Genomic DNA, 27307 nt, shown 5'->3' with positions numbered 1-27307 from the left:
AAACATCATTCTCAATGGTGAAAAACTGAAAGCATTTCCTTTAAGATCAGGAACAAGACAAGTATTTCCACAATTGCCACTATTCAAAATAGTTTTGGAAGTCCTAGCCATGGCAATCAGAGAAGAAAAAAGAAATAAAAGGAATCCAAATTGGAAAAAAGAAGTAAAATTGCCAGTGTTTGCAGATGACATGATACTATACAAAGAAAACCCTAAAGATGCTACTAGAAAACTACTAGAGGTAATCAATGTATTCGGTAAAGTTGCAGGATACGAAATTAATGCACAGAAATCTCTTGCGTTCCTATACATTAATGATGAAAAATCTGAAAGAGAAATTAAGGAAACAATCCCATTTACTATTGCAACAAAAAGAATAAATTACCTAGGTATAAACCTACCTAAGGAGGCAAAAGACCTGTACTTAGAAAACTATAAGATACCGGTGAAAGAAATCAAAAATGACACAAACAGATGGAGAGATATACCATGTTTTTGGATTGGAAGAATCAATATTGTGAAAATGACTAAACTGCCCAAAGCAGTCTACAGATTCAGTGCAATCCCTATCAAATTACCAATGGCATCTTTCACAGAACTAGAACAAAAAAAATTTAGAATTTGTATGGAAACACAAAAGACCATGAATTGCCAAAGCAATCTTGAGAGAGAAAAACGAAGCTGGAGGAATCAGGCTCCCTGATTTCAGACTGTGCTATAAAGCTACAGTAATCAAAACAATATGGTACTAACACAAAAACAGATCAATGGAAACAGGATAGAAAGTCCAGAGATAAACCCACGCACCTATGACAAATCTATGACACCTAATCTATGACAAAGAAGGCAAGAATATACAATGAAGGGGACTTCCCTGGTGATCCAGTGCTTAAGACTTCACCTTCCAATGAAGTGGTTGTGGATTCGATCCCTGGTCGTGGAGCTGAGATCCCACATGCCTCGCAGCCAAGAAGCCAAAACATAAAATGGAAGCAGTATTGTAACAAATTCAATAAAGACTTGAAAGAATATATAATGGAGGAAAGACAGTATCTTCAATAAGTGGTGCTGGGAAAACTGGACAGTTACATGGAAAAGAATGAAATTAGAACACTCCCTAACACCATACACAAAAATAAACTAAAAATGGATTAAAGACCTAAATAAGGCCGGATACTATGAAACTCTTAGAGGAAAACAAAGGCAGAACACTCTTTGACATTAATTGCAGCAAGATCTTTTTCAATCCACCTCCTAGAGTAATGGAAATAAAAACAAACAAATGGGACCTAATGAAACTTAAAAGCTTTTGCACAGCAAAGGAAACCATAAACAAAATGAAAAGACAACCCTCAAAATGGGAGAAAATATTTGCAAACGAAGCAAGCATCTAGGGATTAATCTCCAAAATATACAACAGCTCATGCAGCTCAATATCAAAACAAACAATCCAATCAAAAAATGGGCAGAAGATCTAAATAGACATTTCTCCAAAGAAGACATACAGATGGTTAAAGAGCACATGAAAAGATGCTCAACATCACTAATTATTAGAGAAATGCAAACCAAAACTACAATGCGGTATCACTTCACACCAGTCAAGAATGGCCATCATCAAAAAATCTACAAACAATAAATGCTGGAGAGGCTGTGGAGAAAAGGGAACCCTCTTGCACTGTTGGTGGGAGTGTAAATTGATACAGCCATTATGGAGAACAGTCTGTAGCTTCCTTAAAAAACTAAAAGTAGAACTGCCATATGACCCAGCAATGCCACTACTGGGCATATACCCTGAGAAAACCATAATTCAAAAGGAGTCATGTACCACAATGTTCACTGCAGCTCTATTTACAATAGCCAGACATGGAAGCAACCTAAGTGTCCACTGACAGATGAGACAGATGAATGGATAAAGAAGATGTGGCACATATATACAATGGAACATTACTCAGCCATAAAAAGAAACGAAATTGAGTTAGTTGTAGTGAGGTGGATGGACCTAGCGTCTGTCATACAGAGTGAAGTAAGTCAGAAAGAGAAAAACAAATATCGTTTGCTAACACACATATATATGGAATCTAAAAAAAAAAAAAAGGTCATGAAGAACCTAGGGACAAGATGGGAATAAAGACGCAGACCTACTAGAGAATGGACTTGAGGATACGGGGAGGAGGAAGGGTAAGATGGGACAAAGTGAGAGAGTAGCATGTACATATATACACTACCAAATGTAAAATAGATAGCTAGTGGGAAGCAGCCACATAGCACAGGGAGATAGCTCTGTGCTTTGTGACCACCTGGAGGGGTGGGATAGGGAGGGTGGGAGGGAGGGAGATGCAAGAGGGAAGAGATATGGGGATATATGTATATGTAGAGCTGATTCACTTTGTTATAAAGCAGAAACTAACACACCATTGTAAAGCAGTTATACTCTAATAAAGATGTTAAAAAAAAAAGGCATTCAATAAATGCCTACTCATCTGAAAGGCAGAAATCATGACCTTGTTGAAGGTTCTTAGGAGTCCTGAGAGGTACCATTACTGCAATGAAGAAGGCAATGTTTCATCAGAACTTGCTTCTAATTCAAGTTCCAACGGAGTCACAGAGGAGAGCTTTACGCATGGGAAAACTCCCACAGCACTCAGTCCAGTCTGTGGGTACACAGGCGCCAGGCTGCTGACCAATCCCCTGTTTTTAAAAGCACAAGTTCCCAGTGTTCTAAATTTTGGCTTTGCATATGTTTTTCAAAATTATATAAATGTCATGTTAAGGCTAAATTTAGTAATTCATTTTTCCAAACACATGACTTCTGTTAACACCCAGTCAGCGGACAGTTAAAATTTTACCATTACTACAGCTTCCATGAGATGTAATGGGCAATCATCTAACTTTTAAGTACTTACAGATTAACTACTACCTCCCTAATGGTATCTTAGTTTCCTCTTCCTTTGTCACCATTACTTATATCTGTATTTCTAGGTTCCATCCTTGGCCCTTTACTATTCTCATTTTACATATTCATTCTGAGTATTCTCATGCAGTTCAGTATTCCAACTATCTTCCATAGTGCTAATGACTTATAAAATATTCATCTTTATAGCCTAGAGTTCTTTCCTGACCACCAGATCAGCATATTCAGCTGGATCCTGGAAATCTCTATCTACATTTGCAAAGGCACCGCAAACTCAACATGCCCCTAACTACTACATGTTTTCCCCAAATCTATTCTTCCTCCTATATTTTCCTTCTGAGTGAACAGTAATACCCCTACTAAAAGCCTGGAAGTCATCCTTTAACCACTTCTTCTTCACATCCTTAATTTAATTGATCATTTCTTCACTAATCTCTCTCAAACCCATCTAAGTCTTTCTAGTGCCTCTGTAACTATTTGTTATTCATTCCCCTCCTGACTCAGCTCCGGGAAGCCTCTCCAGACCATCCTAGTCTAGGTTAAGTGCCCTCTTAGGTGCCCCCTAGCACTATGCACTCCTCCATCACACCCTACGAAATGCTGTACTAAGACTGTCTATTTTACTTATCTGCTTCACCGATTAGATTCCAAGTTCCTTGAGGACAAAAACTGTCTTATTCTTTTTTCTGCAGTACGCAGGCCTCTCACTGTTGTGGCCTCTCCCGTTGCGGAGCACAGGCTCCGGACACACAGGCTCAGCGGCCATGGCTCACGGGCCCAGCCGCTCCGCGGCATGTGGGATCTTCCCGGACCAGGGCACGAACCCGTGTCCCCTGCATCGGCAGGCGGACTCTCAACCACTGTGCCACCAGGGAAGCCCTGTCTTATTCTTTGCAGTCACATTGCCCACTGTAGTATCCATAGGCTCAGTAAATATTTCTTAAATAAATGAATAAACCCACTAGGCTAAGCTTCTATACTGCTAAATATCTGACTGGCCCACTCTATTATCATATAAAGTTAGGCAGAGTAATCTCTAACTAAAACCACATTCCTACTTTCTTTGTGAGTGAGTATATAAGTGGACATTAAAATCTGTACTGCATTTTTTTTCAAATCGCATATCATTAATCCCAAAGAAATCCAGAAGATCAAAGCTACAGTGAAAATTAAAACATTAATGGCATAAGGAAAATAATACTAGAAAGAAGCACCCAATAACCTCAGACTCAGAATAAGAAATGAAACAATACTTCAATACTACAGAAGGAGTATAACTTGCCATTTTGATTCAACAAAAAAAGAGTAATTTTGATTTTCTTTGAAACAATACATGTAACTTCTCTGGATTATACATCTCATAATGTAAAGAACATCTTTTCCCCTCAGCAAGTTTAATGTTGAAATGTCTGCTTTTTAAAATCAGTTACTTAACAGGTAGTTTTACAAAAATTCTGGTATGGAAGAAAGTGGCTTCTGAGTCAGACCTGACTGACTCAAATGTTAGCAAATGCCTAAAACTTGGGAAAACTGCTTAACTTCATGGAGTGTGAATTTCCTAATTTGTAAAATGTGATTAATATCTACCTCATGCAAGATAAGTGATATATGAATAGTAAATGCATTATAAATATTCATTATAGTATCTCCAAATCCCCTTGACGGGAACTAACTTCTCTCTTTTTTATTATAGTCGATTTACAATATTATGTTAGTTTCAGGTGTACAACATAGTAATTCAATATTTTTATAAATAGTACTCCATGTAAAGTTACTATAAAATAACAGCTATATTTCCCTGTATTGGACAATATATCTTTGTTTCTTATTTATATTATACCTGGTAGTTTGTATCTCTTAATCTCAAACCCCTATCTTGACCCTCCCCCCGCCCTCTCCCCACTGGTAACCAATAGTGGTAACCATTAGTTTGTTTTCTTTATCTGGGTCCGTTTCTGTTTTCTTCTATACATTCATTTGTTTTCTTTTTTAGATTCCACATATACGTGATAACATACAGTTTTCTTCTTTCTCTGTCTGACTTATCTCACTAAGCATAATACTCTCTAGGTCTATCCATGTTGTTGCAAATGCCATTATTTTGTTCCTTTTTTATGGCTGAGTAATATTCCACTGTATATATATTCAAAAAGAGTTGATACACCATCAACACATTATAACCTAAATAATTAAGCATAAAAATACATTCAAGTTTTCTCCTCTTATCCCCAATGAATGACATGGTGCTTTAACTCATAACCTGAATTACCTTTCCAGTCTTCAATTGGAGTAATCAGTCCATCTTAACTTCACTCTCCTGTTCTCATAAACTTCATGCTGGCATACACCTTTCTAATGAGTTTCCACTTTATGGACTAGAATAGCAGCTGCTTCTTATCCTCATCACCTTCCATGAAACCAATCAGAATCATAGTCAGTATAGACACATGGTTGAAGGATGATGGAATGAAAAAAAGCTGAGGAATCTCCTCTGGCAGGAATATACATAATTATATAGAGTCGCTATTAGGGTAACTATTTAAATTAAATATTAAATAATTATTTATTTAATATTAATATTAAATATTTGTTTAAATATTTAAAGTTTAATAATTGTCCAAGCAATTCATGGTTAGAATGTTAGGATGAATGATTCCTTCTTTCCTAAAGAGAAGGCTTTCAATAATTCTTCAGGTCTCACTTCAGAGAAGTTTTTCCTAACCACTTTATATGAAGCAAACTCTCCCAATTCCTCTCTAGGTAGCCTACATTTACCACTTTCATGGCCCTTATCACCATCTCTTCTCTTTACATTCCCTCACTGGAATATAAGCTTTATGAAGGCTGGGATCTAGTATCTCTATTGCTCTATGCCAAGCACACAGTTAACTTTCAGTGTGTTTAATTCCTGAATAATGGAAACGCTGAGGAAGGAGAACAGACAAGTGAAGACATTTCCCACATTCCAATTTGGTAATATGGACCCTTTATCCACACATTGAATAGGATATGTTAATGACATTATTTTCATTATATCATACATCACTTCAATCTAGTCTGTAGGATAGTTTTGCAGACTGTTTTGAATATAGGGCCTGCCATGTTGTGTATCTGAGGCTTAATGAATGATTTTGATGAAGAAGAAGGAAAGTTCACATCCCAGAAGACATTCAATTCTATTCTTGTAAATGTATATACGCATTTAAAAACTCCTGCTACAGTTTTGTTTTTAGTAATTAAAATGATTATCATATATTAATGACTGTATTTCGTATCATACTCTGCTTTCTTTTTACCCTAGTTAGATCTTCATGGTAACCTTGCAAGGTAGGAATTATCATCTGATAAAGACTGATGAAGAAACTGAGGGTCAGAGAGGTTAAGTAACTTAACTTGTCCATGGTCGACAACTTGTAAAAGAAAGTAACATTCAAATTTAGGTCTGTCTATCTGACTCCAAAAGTCACAAATATCCCGCAGGGCGAAGTAGCCTGCCTTTGTTCTAACAGACTTAATTTCACAAAACTCCTACTTCTCCACATGTTGCTAAGTTTAGGATACAGAATGTAGATCCATATTCCCAAACTATATGTGGTGGTACATGTGGGCAAGTCATTCAGTCTCTGGGTTCATAGAACCATAGTACAGATGCATCTGAGACCATTCTTCCAGGAACAGACATACTTTAAATTCCTATGTATTGATACAAAAAGACAAAAGGAGACAGCCTGATTCCTTGATATAATATTTTTCCATGTAGAGGAAACTACCAAGTCTTATTTGGCTTGATTTTTACAAATTCTCTCTCTGGCCCTTAGGAAGCTTTAGTCAACAGTCTTAACAGATGTAGAAAGGGATGGGACATTCCAACAAGAAGAATGTAACCATTAGTATCTGCCATGAATAGGAAGACTACTGATTGTTAAACAGCATACTTTAAATAAATGATTTGTGAATAAACTCCAATACAAGACATCAGAATGTCCTCTGTAACCTGGAAACCACATTCCCTGGGCTACAAGCGTGCTGAATTTGGAACTGCTACTCCAAGTCTCAAGAATGTTCCAAGTGCTGTCTGATATGATTGTGGCCAAGGCACTATAGAAGGAAAGATTTGCCGGGAAAACTTTTCGACTTCTTCCCTGGTGTATGCAGGGCTTTATAGAAACACAGTGTAATGGAGTGAGCACTAAACTTCCAAGGACACTGGGGCAAGCAGTTCCAATAATTAAGTTACAAAATGGCAACCAGAATCACCAGGGATTCTGTAAGCCTGGAAGACTGTGCAGCCAGAAAGCATCATGATGCCATATGTTAGAGCTCCTTACTTCTGTACTGGCTGCCTTTGTTCATGCACAATTAAGGCTGTGCAAGTTGGTGTGTGCTACATCATAAAATGGAGGACCAACATCACCGTACAAGCCTGTTCAGAAACCTAACAAATGCCAGGACAAGGGGCTGCTGGAAGAAAGCACACTCCCTTTACTACAGTGTCTGTGCAGCTTTCAACCTCATGCTGTTTTCTCATTCTTTTTTGGAATGCAAAGGAAAGAAATCCGGTGAAATTGCAGGCTGAGCTAGCTGCAAGGAAGCTGAGGACTGAGGTGGAGAGCGGAGTATTCACTCACACAGAAACCCTTGGGTGTCCTTTTACAACATGCTGCCAAACTGTGTGTGGAAAGCTACCAAGAGTTCAGCATCTGCATGTCCAGTTTGTGCCCCTATTGTATAAAACTCTCCTTCTTGCATTCATATCAGTAAATGTAGCTTGGACTGTTTCTTAAAGAATTTTAAGCTAATAATAAATGACCTTGGGATCGTTAAAAAAATTCTCAGAGATCTCTATACCTACCCTTAAGTACTGGCACTCTGGTATTCAAATACGTTGTGCCAAAGACTTTCCCCTCATCATAAATTTTCATTTACAGGGCCATGGCAACAGTCCTAATGAAGATTAATTACTGCAGTACATTCCATAAAATCTGCCCAGTTTCCTTCTGATGGTGAAGGCTATCGCATATAGAAATGTAACTGAAAATGTATCATGTCCTTAATGTCTCTTTTTTAGCTGCTCGGTACTAGAAACGGATCTGTAAAAACAATTTAGTCAAAGAAAAGATTGACTGGCTCAGCATTCATTACAAACATAACTGCAAGAGCAGATGATATCCTCTTAGATCAGAATTCTAATAATCCGAAAAGGTTGGGGACTGTGAGAAGGCAACAGTACACAAGGGACTGCAATCACACTACTGATCCATGTACATGTTTCCTTCTAAAAAACACAAACATCATTTGGGATGGGGAAAAAGTTCTGGCTCCCCCAATCTCTATTTTTTTGGTTTATAAGCCCACTTAAGAATCTGATGAAAATTCGTGACACTTTTTCCAGATAAAGGCATGGGAGTGTCTGCTACATGCACACCCAAACCATCATTTTGCACACAATTTCAAGATGTTTGAGATTCCCTTAAAGTTCATCCATAGAGTTCAGGTTAAGAACTTCTCCTCTGCAGCAATTTAGAAGACACATGATTTCTCTTCTCCCAGATTAAAAAAAATATTTAAACACTCATACAAGTTGCGTTTATGTTATGGATTTTTCTTGCTACTAATCTGTATGTAAAATATATCTGCTCCCCAAAAGCACAACAGCTTTTCTCCTCAAACTACTTTCACTGATTAGCTTTTAATATTCAAGATCATCACCTACCCAATCATGTCCCCAATGTTCTAGCTATCTGGCAAAATTAAGTTTTACAGCTTAGACTAACTCTTCATTAGTCCTTCAAATGATTTCAAGAGAGAGAAAACCCAATGTTCAACAAAGTTATCCATTAAAGAATTACTTATAATAGCAAAAACAAAAGAAAACAAAACCAAACAACTAAGCATGAGTATGACCTAAAATTCTAAAAGAGGAATGGATAAAGAAATTATGACATAACTAAATAACGTAATATAGTCATTAGGTATTAATGCATTCTACATGCAGCAATGTGAAGTAAAAAAAAAAAAGGGTGGTGTTATTCTCAAGGATGGTCCTGAAAAGTATCATTTTCAACAGTCTTTTCGGTGAAAGCAAAGTCAACATGCACCATAATCAGGGCAGCAGCCAAGAGAACCCTACTAGATGTTTCATCTACTAGGTGAACCTACTAGGTGGTTCACCTTGGCCTCATAGCATCCTGAGCCATTCATCCATCTTCTTAGAGATCCTAGTATTTCTGAAACATGACAAACCCACCACTGTCACTGAGTGACAGTTATTCAATGGGTGGCTAAATGACAGAGGGGTAGAAAGCACAGGGCAAAACCTGAGACTGCAAGTAAGGTCAAGCTGAGAGCCTCCTAAACCTCAAATTTCTCAAAATGTGTTTTCCCCATCCCAACCCTCATCCCAGAAAATAATGCCTTCCTTCCTCAATAGGTAGCAACCTTTCCCCTAAGAGTCCCAAGACAAATAATACTGCCTTCCCACTCCTCTTCCACCTTCCCCACTCCACCCTCCCTGCTACCCCAACAATCTGCCTTGGAAGTTTGTCCATTCATGCTTCACATCACACAGGATATGCTTTTGTTTTGTTTTAGGGCAATGGCAAAAGGGAAGAAGACAAAAGGAACACAATTTAAAGAAAGTCAAGTAAATTAACTCTTCTTGTTATTCACAATTCATGTTAAGTGCTGATAAAAGCTCTATGAACTTTGATAGGTCATGAACTTTGTATTTCACAAAGAAGAAGAGGTGATTGAGATTTACTCTTGAAAGCTGCTAGGCATACTGGAATCAGAGATAATCTCCTAAAGTTAAAAAAAATAAAAGGAAAGAATGGCAGGCACACAATAAAGTCAATATATCACTGAGCTGAGCCAACTTCTTTCCATATCTACCACCCACAGCTAGATTCACCAATGAACACTGGTTCAGTAAGTGAAAACTATACCCAATCCTATTTAACAATCACCTAGACTCTGAGTAAAAAAAATCCCCTTAAAAAATCATCCCCTATATTTAGTGCCAACTATGCCACCAATTAATATAAAATACATAATGTGTCATACTCAGCCCCAACCAAAACCAGTTAAGAAAGGAAAATGCTTTCTGGGAATTTTCCTTCCCCCCAAATTTATGTTTAATGCATACATATTTCTTTTCCAGGTGAAAAACCTTCCATGTATTACAAAGCTGACTGTAAAGTCATAGAAGAGTAGTTGCTGGGCAAAATTTACTGAAGAGTTGTCACAGAACACTAGGAGAAACCATACAGATTAAAGTGGTTCATCTCCTTCATGTAAGAGATACATGATACATGGGCAAGTTCACTCAAAAACAGAAAACTAGTATAAAACAGATTTTTAAAACAAAACAAAACCCCCAAACAAATGGAAAACCAGACAAAAATCCTTGATCAGCCTTTTGATTCAGAGCTGTGTCAGGCTAGGCAAAAAGAACAGCTAATTATATTAGATGTGAAAATTTACCCTGTACAGGAAAAGGTACCAATCCATATAGAGCTTTTCATGTCTAAATTATGCCAACAGTCTCAGTACAAATTACACGTGAGTGGTCTTATACCACCTAGAATAATCTACCAAATACCCCACCATATAACAATTCTTTATAAAGCAATCTTAGTCAGAGACCGTGTTCTGTGAAGAAAAGATTGATATAACGCAGTAACAGTCTAACCACAACCTTTTACTTTCCCTTTTTTGCTTGAAAAAGGTTAAGATGATAAATATTAAAAACTTAATTTGGCTGGATAATGAATATCTGGAACATCCAGCTGCTTCTTTTTCATCATATTCAATACTTCGAAATTTTCACATCATTAGCAATTCACAAGAAGATGACCATAATCCAAATATAATGAATACTACTAGATATACAAAAATTAATCTTAGATTACATGTTCAGGACCAAATCTCTCTCAGCTTGTGAGGCACAGCTAAAGGGAACACTTTTATTGAAAGAAGAGTTTAACTGGAATATGGTTATACACTTGTCTCACTTCAAATTCTTAAATTAAATTGCCATATTCTTAAATTGCCATATTCTTTAGAAGGGCAATTTAATTCTTAAATTAAATTGCCATATTCTTAAATTGCCATATTCTTTAGAAGGGCAATTTAACCTTCTCCCTGCTCTCTTACAACTTAAACTTACTTCAGGTTTAGCTTAGCCATCACTCCCTTCAGGAAGCTGTTTCTGGTTTGCCAAGCCCAAGTGTTAGGCCCATCACTTTCGTGCTCATCCATCCCTCTCCCCATCACCTCCCCGAGTGCACAAATCACAGTACTTAACCACCATGTTGTTTCGTAATTGCTTGTTTATCCATCTGTAACCTCCACTGAACTAAAAGTTCTGTGAAAGCAGGAAAGGTATTTTTCTTGCTTAATGTTTTATCCTCTGTACCTGCACTATGCCTGGCACAGGATAGGTACTAAAAAAATTCTTAGTTGAAAGAATGGATGGAGGAAATGTGACAAGAAGCCAGAGACTACAGATCAAGTAGAAATTTTTTAACTCTTAAATAATCAGAATGTGATTTAAATAATGCAGAAAGTTGCTTCTCCAGCTCTTGGCACCACATATAGAAGCTAGTCAAATGTTTATTGTGAAAGCAGTATAACTCTACTATATGGACTATTTGGGAGATTAAGAAATGAAAAATCACTTATGAGCACAAAGATAATTACATGCAATATTCGAGGTCTTATGTCCTCAAAAGGTATGAAAGTCTATATCAAAACTCACTGGAGACAAGAACACATGATTCTGTGTAGTTCCCTGCAGACCAGTGAATTCTCTGATGTCACAAAGTCCGCTGCAACAAAGAGCTAGGTTTCCTACTAAATTTTCTGTCTATTTTAATAACAATAACAACAAATCCCAATATCTTGTATTAACTCTACCTATGCTAGTTCCGTAGAAGGAATCAGAAATGAAAACCACAGAGTAAAACATAGATAGCATGGACCCATTTGTAAGATGGAAGATGAGAAAAGAAAGCAGAGAGCATCAAAGCAAGCTCTCCCTTCTATACCTACTTTCAAAAATAGCGCACAAAAGCTTAGAGCTTCCAATGGAATTCAGGCATCTGCTACTGAGTAACCAGCTAACATTCCTTCTGTACGATGGGTAGATTACCCACTCCCCCTATTTCATAGCTCTGTTTCTAAGGATAAATGGAGCTATTAATGGCAGCATTCTTAAAGTTCCTTAAAAGGAACTCAGGGTCATATCATTTTCATTGTCCCTGGGACTATATTATAAGCAAGGTACCTCTTTTTGTCATGCTAACTTAAAGAAGTTGGATCTTATATATGAGAATCTCTTTTGAATCTCAGTGTTAGAGATGACAATTCTGATAATTCTACAGAGGGTTAAGGAGGGTTTAAATTCTACTGTGGCTATATACTGAGCTGAGGAGGAGGACAGAGGTACAAACTCTTTAAAATCCTATCAGACCTCCCTGAGGAGGAATTACTGACCCCAAGTTCAGTCGTTCTCCACTAAATCTGGCTCTCCTTTGCCTATTTCCTACTGACTAAGTGTCTTTCCATGTAGAGAGACAAATGTGTTACCTGTGCTGAATATCTACGGGTGTCACCAAAGTGAAGGAAAAAGAGACATAGAAAGGAAACATTCAAAGAAATTAGCTCATACTAGTTAGTCTGGGACTAATAGCCACTTTCTAATTGGTATAACCAGTCCTACACAAACTCATATCTGAAAATGCTAAATTAATATCCAGAGAATAACCTACTGGCAGAGTGAGGATGACCAAGAGGCTGGAACACTAGCTGTCCTACAATTATTGAGCAGAAGCCAGAAACAGTGCACCAAATAAAACCTGTGAACAAGCCAGGAGGATCCTCTAAAGCTAACATCACAAAATCTTAGCATTCGGTCATGTCCATGAGAGGCAAAGAAAAAAAGATGTAGCAGAACTGGAACAATATAGGAAGATAGAATTGGCGCTATTATTATACACAGCAGAAGCAATTACTACTGTCAAAATTCTAGTGTACGTGAATTTACTTGTGAATGCCTCTTCTTATCCAAAACAGTGTGGTTTTAGTTTACATATATCTTTATTCATTGCCACTGAGGTAATTTCAAGAGAGAAGGGAAAATTAGAGTATAAATAGAAATTTCACATGTAGACTATTACTTGTAACTTACCCTAAATCCTACCTTCTAGTCCAGGAATGGAAAACAGGTTTTATCTTGTGTACCAATCCCGATTGATTGATGGACCCTGTTTGAGAAGGACTGCTAGGACTAAATGGAAAGGAATACAGACAAAGCCTATCCTGGATGAGGGATGGGGCAATTAAGCACTAGTAATACATTCTACCATCCCGGGTCTAGTCCGTTGGTTCTCAACTGTGAGAGATTTTGCTCCCCAAAGGATACCTGGCAATGTCTGAAGATACTTCTGGTTATCCCAACTGGGGAGGTGCTAGTGGTAGAGGATAATGCTAAACAGTCTACAACCACCTCAAACTCTCCAAAACAAAAAATCATCTGGGCCAGAATGCCAATAATGCTGAGGTAGGGAAACCATGGTCCAGTCAAATCTATCCTATGGTTAGTCCATGGATCAGGTCTTCAGCCAAATAACATTAAATTTGTCTTGAGGTAGTTTTCCTGAGCTACCTCTTCTAATGCCATAGTAATTCTATATAACTTGTCTGGAGTATTAGAACCAGAGGTTCAATTTGATTCAGGCAGATCACACTGACCTGTCCCTAACTTGTATTGTGATCACAGACAAATGATTTTATCCCTCGAAGCCGTGGCTTTTTCATCTATAAGAGGAGGAGGGTGGACTAGATAATCACTGTGCTCATACAAAGACAAAACTGCTAGGAAGCCCCTAAATGTACTAAAGGAATAAAGTCCTTGTTGATATTCTTTTCAACAACAAGATAATTTTTCTTCAGCCTAAGACAAGTTTATCAATTCCTTTCAATCTCTGCTAATATAGTTATCAGTTATGCCTTAACTTAAAACTATTTTAATTTTCATGTAATGCTTAAATATTTCCCATCTGAACGCTTGTCACTGAGTTAAGATGCTTTGGCATCTCTCAAGGTATTACTACCATCTTGTGCATCACCATTACACTATTGGAACTTGGCTTCTTCCAGTTCTCCAACCATCTATTCTGTCATCTCTGGTATCATTTAAGCTATTAGGACCAATTATATAGTTGCTTATCATTATGCTTCTCTCTTTTACTCTATAAATCTCCTTCATAAATCTATTAATCAATACAAGTATTTTAGGGCCTTTTTCTGTGCCTATGACATTAATGCTGGGGAGATGAGTAAAGGCTGGAGCTGAAAGTATTGGTATAAAAAGACAGATTTTCTAGCTACAAAGCGTTTACAAGCTCATTAAGAAGATGAAATGTGAAACTATTTGAGAACAAGTCATATTAACTACGTGGTAGTAGGGAAATGTCACTATGAGGGTAAGAGATGCCAAAAGAATGAAATGAAATGTCTGCTGTACGTAGATTAAGGACGACCCAGAAACTATCATGAAAAATGTTAGACAAAAATCCTTATGAATCAGATACAGAAGGATTGCTGACATCTTACCAGTGATTTCAAAGGTTGGCTCTATGTTTTAAAGGTATGTTAGACAGATGTGGAAAATATGGCCAAATAACAAACTGTAAGAACCAATTAAAGTTCCCTTCAGAAAGTAAAATTACACAGAGCATTTAGAAGTTAATGATACAAAGTTATACGTGTTAAGTTAGATCACATCTATCAAAATGGAGATCCCATAAACTACTCTGAAACAGGGACATTTATATAAGAATAAAAAGGGCAACAACCAACCATACTGACAGTTCATCAAGGTCTGGACATGTGTATTTTCTGAAGTAGAATATGCATATTTACTCTTAGAGGTCAATTTCTAAAGATTAGAATTATGCCCTGGACCTAAATTATTTAACCCTTATCATTTAAATATTTTTTCTAAATCCTAATAAATTATTTTCACCTGTGGTGCTTCTTGTGGTAGTAAAGCTATTATGTCCATTACCTAGTTGTCCAATAGCAAATGTCTCAAGTTTCTGGCATCACATGGGAAGACTGCATTTTGGATAAGTCATTTTCACTATTATAAAATAATACTATGTTTAAATGAGCACAATATTAAAATAAAGAGTAACTCTGAAATGATCTCTCTATAGCATTTTTCTCTTAAGGGGATAATCTTTTTGAGACCTTTTCATAATGCTCTTAGTTAAAACTGGATTATAGCTCTCTGTGGCCTATTTTTTCAACTCCAAACTTTTCAGACTAGCAACTTTAGGGGTTCCAACAAGCTTCCTCTCCCTTTCAACCATATTAACTTCATCCATCATTAGTACCTCCCCCTTGTGCCTAAATAGGCTCATTGATTTAGTTCAGTCATGAACCATGCAGTTCAATATTCTCAACTTTTAAATCAACAGAATCTCAATTTAATCTAACACATAGTACTCTGAAAACAAGTGCTGAGCAAGCCATTCAATTCATTACATTTCATCTATTTTTGGCATGGCAGCAAGTAAGTCCACATTAAAATGAACAGATTCTAATTTGAGAGAATTTGTCAAAGGCTGTTTATGTACGAGTTTTCCATTATTTTATGTGTTTCTTACTTAATTTTACATCAAAGAATGTGAAAGTAAAACTGCCCTTTTAAAAAATTCAGAAATAATTTTTAACACCAATCTCAACAGTGAATCAAAATAAAATCTTACCTCTGTTTGCACTAAATATACCCTAGTGCATCAAATACTTAAGCATAAAAGATTCAGAAAGAGAGAGACAAGAAGAGAATAGACAAAGAAAAAGATACAACTCTCATATCACCCAATATATCTGTTAACAGGAATTAACAGAAACAGTAGAAGGGCCCCTAAAATGACGAGAAGAGCATGAGATGTTTGTCTCCACACATCTTTTGGAGTTATTAAAAGGAGAAGACCCATATTCTTAATGCCACCAATGGTAGAAACATACCTAATTTTGTTTTCCATATCTTCATTATCTGATTCTTCGGAGCTTCTGTACTTATCTGGATCTGGAAGTGTGCTTGGATCAAATCCATCATTATCATCATCACTCCAATCCAGAAAGGCTTCTTCTTCATCTTTAGCCTAAGAAAAGGCAAGGGAAATTGTCGTTTACGAAAACAGCTCATAAATAATCAGGTCTTATTTCTAGCCCCAAATAAATATCCCTAACTGAGATCCTCAAATTAGAAGGCTTTAATTCTGGCAAAAGCCTCTATGTGACTTTCAGAACCATAATCATTTGCACTGAGAAAGAAAACCCATGTCATTTCAAAAGTAAAACAAAATATGGTTCAAAAAGTAAATCACTATTAAGTCCCTTAAACACAATATGGGACAAATTTGACAGTTTAATTACTTCCATGTAACTCAACTATCAAAGAAATAAAGTGTAAAATAAATTTGTTTTAGTGCTCTTGTCCACTACGCAAGTTTCAAAACTACCAAAAATATTAGGTAAAAATGTAAAAGGCCAGACGAGAGAGTACAGAAATATCTGATAATTTTTTGATCGCAATAAATCTTAAAACAACAATCAGATCTGTATTAGCTCATTGATAGTGAAGGGCCTTCTAAATTCGAATTAAGTACGAAGTAACTAAGAACAATTAAAAAATAAGATAGAATACCGAGATACAGAAAGTTGGGAACTATACAGTTTCATCCAAGTAGGTAGGTATTTAGGCTTTTTTACTTTTGTGAGAACAAAGTAATGCAATGTTAAAATAAATTTACTACACATTTATGTAATGAACATCCCTTATAATAAGTTTATTTCTGGCAGATTGGTTTTGTCACCTGGTAGATAAGAAATACAAACAAACATTGTCACACGCATTTAACAGCTTATAAGCAGTAAGCAGGACTAAAAAACAATTCTGGACGAATTTCTCTTAGTTACCCACTTTATAATTCTTTTTCACACCATATGAGACAAACTTCAATGATTCTTTGATTTCAAATGATTAATGCTGTTTCCCAGAAACTGAATAACAACTCAGTATAGCATAGCAATTGACTGTGCAGCCCTCTACTGAAGTCTGCTTACATTCTTTGTACAGCTCTTCCTTGATAACCTCTAAACATAGCCAAAGAAGGAAGAAGTAAAGAAAATAAGGATTAGTCACTACTGCAAAAGTCCTTTATTGCTTTCTTGGTAAAATTCCCTGCTAAAAATAAAAGGTCTGGAAACAAATATCAGAAGGGAAGAAGAAAAGGCTGCCATCAGAGGCAGTAAGCAGTACAACTCAACAGCATACTACTATACAGTCCATTTGAAAATAATCAAGGATGTCAACAAAAATTGAATGTCATTGTATACTGAAGAACACTAATCTCCCAAGCTACAAGGTATTTCCAATTTTCCAGTCTGGTGCTCTCAAAGGAATCTGTTATCTAAAGGTGGAGCCAGAGAATTACCAAAGTAATTCTCAAGCTTTTTTGGTCCCACGGCACCTATACATTTAAATATATAAAGGACTCCAAAGAGCTCCTGTTAAGGTGGATTATATCTATTGCCATTTAATGTATTAGAAGTTGAAACTTAGAATTTTTAAAAATTCATTAATTTAAAAGTAATAATAAACACTACATTATTATATATTAACATATATGGTAACATAGTGTTTTTATGAAAATAGCTACTCTTTCCAAAACAAAAGGGCTCTGTTTTACATTTTTACAAATTTCTTTAATGTCTGGCTCAGAAGAAGATATCTTGATGCTCATATCTGCTTCTGCATTCAATACATTGTTCTGGTTGAAACATACGAAGAAAATCCAGTCTCTCAGAGATAGGTAGTTGGGAAAGGGAAAAGTAATTTAACAGCCTTTTTAGAGAAGTGCAGTTACTCTCCTTTGATACTACAATAAACACTGATGAATGGAAGTTTCTTAAAAAGTAGTTACAATGTGGAATCTGAAGCCATTATCAATAAACTTTCTGTACTCTGTTACATTAAAATCCATTGGTCTACTTTGCACTTTGAATGGATCTTTTACCAGTGAATGATTTCATAACACTGTGCACCAGTCATGTGGAAAATACTGGTTCACTAAATTATGCATATCTTCTTTATATGGATCTTCAAATATTAACACATTTCATTATACAATATTTTTAAAAATCATATTTCTTAATATCATGGTCAATATCATTTTAAATGTCTTTCAAAGTATTGGGAAGCTACTGGTGGATATAAGTTTTCTAAAATTCTAATTTTTTCTTAGAAGCTTGAATTTTTTCATCAGCGAGAAATAATTTCAGTTTTTTCTTTGAAGTGTAGCAATAAGTGTTGTTTTCCTCTGGCTGATTTCAAAATTTTCTCTTTATCATACAGCAGTTAGACTATGATGTGTCTAAGAATGGTTTTCTTTGTATTTGTCTTTCTTGGGGCTCTCTGCAAGCTTCTTGGATCTATCAATGCTTTTCGGTAAATTTGGGAAGTCTTTGGCTATGATTTCTTCAAATATTTTTATGCCTCTTTCTTACCATTCCTTCCATGATTGTAAGAACATGTATAATGGACTACTTCACAGTTCTCTTAGTTTTGTTCATTTTTCTGCAATCTTTTTTCTTTCTGTTCTTTGCACAGGGTTATTTCTACTGGGTCCTCGGGTTTGCTGTTGCTTTCTTCTGACAATTCCAAACTGTTTTTCAGCCTGCCTGGCAAAAATTTTACAGTAATTGTGCTTTCAGGCAGGTCTAATACCACATTTGTTTTTGTTTTGTTTAAATATAGTTTCCATTGCTCTGGTGAGGCTACCTATCTGTTTATTTACATACCTATATTTTCCTTTAATTCTTTTAACATACTTAAAATAGCTACATTGAAATCTATGATAAATTCAAATCTGGGCTAACAAGAGTTTCTATTGAGTACTTTTTCTTGGCCACGGATCACAATTTCCTGCTTCACTACATGTTTCATATTTTTGTAGAAAACTAGATACTTTAGATAATATATTATAGAAAAACTTAATTCTGTTAGGTTTTTCTGAGGATTATTAGATTTCTATTCTAATAGACAATTACCTTGCCTGGATTCAAACTGCAAATTCTCTCTAACCCATGGTACTCAGCTACTTATATCTCATCTCTGTTTTGTTCTTATGGCTTCCAACTGCTGTTTTTTTAGCCTGGTTTCCTATGAGTCTTCCCTCAGCCTGTGAAATGTGACACTCAGCCAAGGATTTAGGCAGAGTTGGGCTCCCCTCTCTGTGATTTCCTTGCTTCTTGCATTTTCCCCTAATCTCCAGTTGCTCTGTTGGCTCTGAGATCTGTACTGTGATATGTCAAGCAGAATACTTGAATTAATTGTATTTTAACACCTAGAATCATTTAATATGCTCCTTTAACATTTACTATAAAGCAAGTGGCCTTCACAAAATAAGTACAATACAAAATAAATTAAAAAGTGAGTTAGTATAAACACCTTAACTCAATATTCCACTATACATGTTTATCTATTTGAAGGAAAATACAAATTTAAAATGATGAAAACTTACTTTTAAATGGATAAAACATTATCTGGATTTGTATTATTATGACTTTCTTGTAATTGACAACATTAAGGTCTTGCTATTTCCTGATCTGTAAGATGATCCCACTGTTGATGCCATACCATATTGTCTGTGCTGCATTATACTCCTCAATTCATGACAATGACAAACAAATTTAAGTTGGCAATCACTCCTTTCAGAAACACAATTTCAACCTACTAAAACTGTAGAGATGATGGAGAAAGACATTTTCATATTGAGCTTTTTGTCTTTTAGTTTATGCTTTGAAGGGTTAGAAACATATAACTATAAAAATATACAATATCTGTATTAAAAAGTACAATGTGCCTCTATTAATGCCTTTAATCTATTAAAAAATTTTAAAAGCACTATCATCTACAACAAACACAAAGCATAAATAAAAATCACTAAGTAAAGAGGGTATTGCCATAATGAAAACATTCTGGAGAAAAGTACTGAGTTTATCGTTCTGTCAAGGTCTAGTTTAGAAGTATGCTCTTTCTAGTTAGGTAAGGTGGTAAAGAAAATGGACATTGGACATTTTAGCTGCTCTGTCTCTCTCTATCCTTGTGATTTCATGAACCATTTAAAAGCTAATTATAAATATGGCACCATCCTCGCTTTTATCTCTCTCTGGACTCATTTTCATGAGCGACAGCACAAATACTATGAGGTACCTATCACCTTCCAAATGCTACCTATCACCTTCCAAATGACTGTGACATATCAGTGTGTTAGAACATCATGGCTGGAAACTCACTGCTCTAAGTAAAAGGGAACCATTTAAGTATTTTAGCAGAAGACTAAACTTGTATCTTACAGATGCTGCACCCTGGCAGCAATGGGAAGGGTCGTTGGAGGGTATAAGATTTGAAGGTAGGATATCAGTTTAAAAACTACAATAATCCAGATGAGGAAAGGGATTCAATGAAGGAAGTGGCAGTGGAGATGGAAGTGGGGAACAGGTATGAGAGATGTCAAGGAGGGAGAACCAACTAGACTCTGTGGACTACATGGGTATATGGTACATTTCAGAGAATCATTATGTTCATAAGCATAGTTGTACATGATAAACATGGTCTAAGAAAGTTTAATAAGTATTATGAAGACGCTTTAGAAAAATGCCTTCCTTCAATAAGTTTTTATTAAGGAGACATGTGACAAACATACTACGAGGTACTGGGGATATAGCAGTGAATAAGACAGAGTCCCTGCCCTGATGATAAAATGAACTGTTCTAGGATAGTTACCCACATAAGCACTAAAATGAAAGCCATGTTCTTCTATTTCTGCAGAGCAGCCACTAACGAATGAATCGACTCCACTAGCCCTGCTAAATGCTTAACATCTGGCAGAATGCAGCCTTCAATTTATGGATCCTGGCTGTCAACATGCCTCTTTCTCTTTAGGTACTTCCAGATTGGAAGATGCAACCACTCCTCCCTCACTGACTAATCATTCTCTCATTTTTCTCTACCCTCCCAGCCCTATGGTCACACCCACACTCCTGTCTTAAGGCTCTGAGAAATTTAAAAAAAAAAGTAGTTCATACACACTAAGAGATCAGGGTCACCTCTATGAACTGGCTGTTCCTGAAATACAGTTTCAGAACCTTTGAGAAAAATATTTCACCTAAAATAGGAATACTTTTCCTAAAATACACACTTGGAAGACTCAGTTATTAAGTAGGGCAGATGAAAATATCCAAAAAAGAAATGTAACCCAACTAGCTTTTATTTTGCTTTCAGTTTTGATGATGAGAAGAAATACAGATGAGAAGTAGCATTCTTCTACAACAAATTTATGAAGTGCTCTGACATACATTATCTTACTTCATCTTCAAACTCTATGAAGTAGGAAGAAAAAGAATTATTGTTCCCATTTTCAAAATTGAGAAAATGTGAGTCAAATGACTAAATAGCTTAACAAGGTCACACAAATATGTACATATGCTAGGTCTTCTACATCATCCTGAATCTCAACTTTCACCATTAAAGCTTTGAATTTGCTACCTGTACAATTATTTCTTCAGAATCAATAATATTTTATAAACTTCATAAAACATATGGGGGTGCTTTCTGTGTCACCTTGTATGTGACCATTCCCACTTTCATGACCTTTGCTCCCAAGCCTCTCTTCTCTGTTGTGTGGAATACTGTACCACCTTCCTAATGAGTCTCCCTGCAACCATTCTTCTTCTGATCACTCCAATTCTCTGTGTTGTCATTAGAATTTTTTTTAATAAGTTTCAAATCTGATCATGTCTATCACCTGCTTACAAGCTTTGAAGCCACACTTTCAAGATTCTGGAACAAGTCAAGCCCCTTCCCACCTCAGAGTCTGCATTACTGCTACTTCTCTACTGGAATCTTCTTCTACTTCCTTTTGCCTGGTTTGTAGTGTTTTCTGACACCAAACATGTGGTTTCTCTTCAACACTAAGTCTTCAAAGTCAAATGAGTATCTATCAATTCAATTTAATTCCGACACTATGCAGAGTTAGCATAGACCCCAGGGGTAAAGGGCTCAGTCCCACAAGACTCCATACTTCAGATGCCAGCTGCAAAATGCAGTCACCAAGCTACTTGCCATTCTACCTGGACGACTACAAATTCAGGGATTCTCACGACCCCCTCCTCAGGTTTGATAATTCTCTAGAACTCAGGAAAATGCTTTACTTATGATTACCAGTTTATTTATTTAAAGGGTATAACTTAGGAACAGCCAGATGGAAGAGATGCACAGGATGAGGTATGCAGTGGGGATGGGGTGCAGAGCTTCCATGTCTTCTACAGGAGGGTCACCTTCCCAGCACATCAACACATTCACCAATCTGGAAGGTCTCAGAATCTTGTTGTTCAAGAGTTCTTACAACTCAATTTCCAGGCCCAACCTCCTCCCAGGAAGAGGGATGGGGCTAATCACATGCTTAGTCTTTCTGGTGACCAGTCCCCACCCTGAAGCTATCTAGACATCCCACCCTGAGTCACCTCATTAGCATAAATTCAACTGTGTTGAACAGGGGCTTCTTATGAACAACGAAACACTTCCATCACTCAGGAAATTCCATGGGTTAAAACCTCTGACTTCATTGTCAGGAACCAGGGACAAAGACGAAATATATATTCTTATTATACCAAACCTGGTTAACTTCAAGTAATCAGGTCTCAGATTAAACATTTCTAAACAGCACTCCCTTAGTAAAACATCCTGTAGATTTCTCTTCAGTGCTATACCTAGAGTGAATTCATTTTTGTTTAATGTCTGCATCCTTTTCTAGGCAGTAAGTTTCATGAAAGTAGAGGCCAGGTCCTGTTATCATTACTGAAATAGATTTCTAGGGCTAAGATGGAGCTGCTCCTGCCTGGGGTGCCACATCAGCAAACCAAAACTTAGACAACTTCCGTGTCCCTATAAATGTCCAAATGCTGTATGTCCTGTCAGCCAATCCCCAAACGCCAAGCCAACTCTGGGTCTTCTCACTCCAAACAAGGTTGATTAATGTGGCCCCAATCAATCAGATATCTTCAATTTTTCTCTTCTTTGTTCTTTATTCTTTATCCTATAAAAGCCTCCTGCCTTCTGCCCCATTTTGCAGTTCTCCAAAAGGAAACTGTCCACTTCATGAAATGTTAAAGTTTGTATCACCTAAACTATCTTCTTTAAACATTTTTTAACACTGCTCACTACTGTAGTCATAAAGCACAGAGCAGATTCTCAAATACTTAATAGATATTTAATGTGAAAATATTAAAGTGGAATACAATACTATGAAATATTTATTATTTATTAAATACTGAGTATAAAAAATAAATAAGTACTTATTATTGATAAGGGTTTAACACTAGAAATCCGATCATATGAAATTTAGATCTGATCATAAGACTTTTATTAATAACTGTCAACCACTTAATTTCCATCTCAGATTTCTCAAGTATAAAATTTACAGTATTTAGGTTTAAGGAAGCTTGTAAAGATTTTAATTAATTGCAGATGCTTTGAAAATATGCAATCAGCACCTTAATGGGAAAACAAATTAGTCAGTAAAGAAAAATGAAATGTGCAATATGCCTATAAAATAACAAATAAGTTTATGTTTAAAATTCCCTCTAGAGAATCATGCAAGAAAACTTCATGTAAGAGTCTGTATACACACTGAGGGTTTATACATACACAAAGAATCTAGTTATTTCTATACATATGGACTTATGTATGATCAAATTCATGACCATTACATGAATTTGAATTTCATTCAAAAAATATAGAAAACTCAAGCACTCCCTTCAAGTTGAATTAATAATCATTTGCTGAGTGCTTAGTACATTTAGCCCATAATGGGTATGCAAAAATGAATGAGTTAGGGTCTTACTTCTGAGAAGTTTAAAACTTTAGAATATTGTATAAAATTCCTCTGGTAGACAGGCAACAGAATATATCTTGTATACCTCATTTTTTTCTCTAAAAGAGGTATAAACGTATGCTTAAATATGCTTCTACACGTTTTATTTCCCTTATCTCTTTTTATTTCTGAGAGCATTCACAACTACAGCAAAAGCAAAAACAAAAATGAAATTCTAATGTTAAAATTGAATGAGCACAAAATGTCTCAATAAGAAGTGTAACTGGGACTTCTCTGGCAGTCCAGTGGTTTAGGCTTCGCCTTCCAATGAAGGGCATGCAGGTTTGATCCCTGGTTGGGGAGCTAAGATCCCACATGGCTTGCAGCCAAAAAACCGAAAACATAAAACAGAAGCAATACTGTAACAAATTCAATAAAGACTTTTAAAATGGTCCACATAAAAAAAAAAAAGACCGATTAAGCAAACTCTATAAATCAAGGGTCCCCAACCCCTGGTTGGTGGACTGGTGGTGGTCCGTGGCCTGTTAGGAACTAGGCTGCACAGCAGGAGGTGAGCGGTGGGAGAGCAAGGAAAGCTTCATTGGCCGCTCCCCATTGCTCGCATTACCCCCGAACCATTCCCTCCCCTACCCCGTGGAAAAACTGTCTTCCGCGAAACCGGTCCCTGGTGCCAAAAAGGTTGGGGACCGCTGCTATAAATTACAACATTAACTAACAATAAATGATTCTTAAAAAGAAAAAAAAAAAAGGGTAACACTCTTGAAGCTGTATTAAAATTAAAAACAAAGCTATATAACTCCAGAACAACTCTGAGAAATGGAGAGGAGGGCTGATGTGAAGTGAAGATTATTTCCTTTTACTATACAGAAAGTAAAGGATCATCCCTTAGTGCCAGAGTAAATTTTGTTAGGCCAAAGACCTTAAATGTTTATAAAGTAAAAGGGAATGAGACAATTTCAACCACTCTACTAAGGAGTAGAGGTGGAAGCCACATTGCATGTAATGGATTAAGGAGTGAATGGGCATTCTTGCTGGTCAGTCAGTGTTTGCTGGTGAGGAAATCAATTCAGTCTAAATATAGAGAATTATCTTTATTGCCTTTCTGCTTACCATATAGCATTCATAGAAATAAGCTTTAAGAATTGTATTTAAATTTTAGTTATTTAATTCCACTTAGGATTTTTTTTTATGATTTTTTAAAAATTTATTTTTAAATTTTATTTATTTTTGGCTGTGGTGGGTCTTCGTTGCTGCGCGCAGGCTTTCTCTAGTTGTGGCGAGCGGGGGCTACTCCTCATTGCGGTGCGCGGGCTTCTCACTGTGGTGGCTTCTCTTGTTGCGGAGCATGGGCTCTAGGCACATGGGCTTCCGTAATTGTGGCTCGCAGGCTCTAGAGCGCAGGCTCAGTAGTTGTGGCGCACGGGCTTCGTTGCTCTGCGGCATGTGGGAACTTCCCGGACCAGGGCTCGAACCCGTGTCCCCTGCATTGGCAGGCGGATTCTTAACCACTGCGCCACCAGGGAAGCCCCCACTTAGGATTTTTAAAAAGGAACCTCCCCATATTGTATGAATTAAAAGCAGAATGTCAACTTTGACACCTCAAAATTTCACAAGGAGGGAAAATTCCAAAATTCATGATAAACTATTTCTGATCCTGACAAAGAATATAAAGACTGTGAAGAAAAGAAAATTTTACAGAAAAATGAGGTATTCAAAATACATTCTGTTCTCACTAATAAAGCTTCAAAACAACTTTCTAAGAAAGCATTGGGAAGATAAAAAAATTCTGATTGCTATATACAGCCAACCATTTTCGATAGTTAAAGAGAGACTGATTTCTGAGATTTACCCAAGCTATAAATCCCAGGTACAAACTTACAGAAGAAATTATGGAAAATGTTTTTTATGAGTTATGAGCACAAAAAGATTAATGTTATTATTAAATGTGCCTGCTGAAAATGAGCATCTACCTACTAAGGTAAATGTGCAGAACAGTAAACCCAAGAGCAGCTGACAGAGCTGAGAAATTACTGTTCCTCCACCATAATGCTAAATTGTAATAGCCTGATTTCCCCTTCACTTTTTAATAATAATGTTATCATACTAATTAAAATATTTTTGAATATTTTCAGTTTATTTCTGTCTCCTAGAAATTTATTCCATAATGGTGACATTTGGGTTTAGCTGAATACTGATTTAGTGATATGATACAACAGGACTAATAAAACAATGCATAGAAAAACAACTCAATGATGGCATCTAACACTCTGGAGAGTGTATTACAAGCACTCTTACACCTCTTAAAACAGAGCCAATTAACTGTTCAAGCATTAGTAAATTGGTCCCAGTATGCACTCTTTTTAATTACCCAGGTCAAAGCTTGCCTCTGTCAATCAGAGGATATATTCCAAACCTCGCTAAACACAAACTACAAATTACTTAAAATTCCATCTTTTTCTTATTTTGAAATTGACCAAAATAGTCATGATCTGAATTGTAGGCCAGAGCATAAATGCCAACTACAAACCCAAAATTCTACAAAGTTTCTATATAGGATAAGAAATTTCCACTAAAAAAAAAAAAAGGAAGACAGCAATCATTCAATATTCTTTACAGCAGTAAACAAAAGTCTTTTCTTCTTCAAAAATGGAAATGAGTTATAAATTGCTCCCAAGTTCCCTTAAAATTCCACAATCACTACTTAATTGAAAAGTCACATAGTTGTCCTTTATTGGAAGTTTTATTTCTTTTAATACAAAGTATTTTACAAAAGAGTATGCCTAAATGAGCAAAACACCATTTTCCAAAATGTTCTACATTTTGAATCCTATTAACTTTTGTTATTTCCCCCATGACACTCTGGCAACCAAAGAATTGAGTTTTCATTTAAAAAAACTAATAAACCACTGCTAAGATAAGTAGATCTGTCGGAGATAAATCTACTCCAGTAGTCTTAAGTTTTTACTCCATTTCAGGCTTCTATTTTCAAATTTAGTTGAAATGAATTACACATTAAAACTAGAAAAATCATGATCTGCAGCACATAATAAACAATGGCTTACAATCATGAAAAGATTAACTCTCATTTAAGTTGTTTAAATACATTTTTAAAAGTTTACAAAAGAATATCTTAAGTGCCTTATATTATAGAAAGACTGAACTACCATCAATTTCTTACATCTTTGCCACCTTCACCTTAAAGGCAATAAAAATATACTACGAAATTTCAAGTTCACTTACTATTTCCTAATTCTTACTCTTCCTATCTATAAAACTTCTCAACACCAACCTAGTACCTCCTCTGCTAAAATATGACATGTGCAGTCACAGTGTATTATTATCCTCATGCTCTCACAAATTTTCTTTAACTAAGAAATCAACTAGCTCATGATTTTAATAGCCAAATTAAAATTTAAAATCCAAA

General features: G+C 36.2%; 1 protein-coding gene across 3 annotated transcripts in view; it reads right to left on the bottom strand.

Annotated features, from left to right (window-relative positions):
* DDX10 (DEAD-box helicase 10) overlaps positions 1-27307 on the bottom strand; it is a 288455-nt gene that overhangs the window by 20805 nt on the left and 240343 nt on the right. For all 3 annotated transcript variants that reach the window (XM_060160341.1, XM_060160342.1, XM_060160343.1), the window contains exon 17: positions 15950-16086. In XM_060160341.1, the coding sequence (XP_060016324.1) occupies positions 15950-16086 (137 nt within the window). The remainder of the gene's footprint in view (positions 1-15949; positions 16087-27307) is intronic.

The sequence above is a fragment of the Lagenorhynchus albirostris genome, chromosome 9 (assembly GCF_949774975.1).
Source record: "Lagenorhynchus albirostris chromosome 9, mLagAlb1.1, whole genome shotgun sequence".
In the NCBI taxonomy this organism is placed as follows: domain Eukaryota; kingdom Metazoa; phylum Chordata; class Mammalia; order Artiodactyla; family Delphinidae; genus Lagenorhynchus; species Lagenorhynchus albirostris.
The sequence above is the reverse complement of the archived record's forward strand: the minus strand, read 5'-3'. Positions and strand labels throughout refer to the sequence as shown.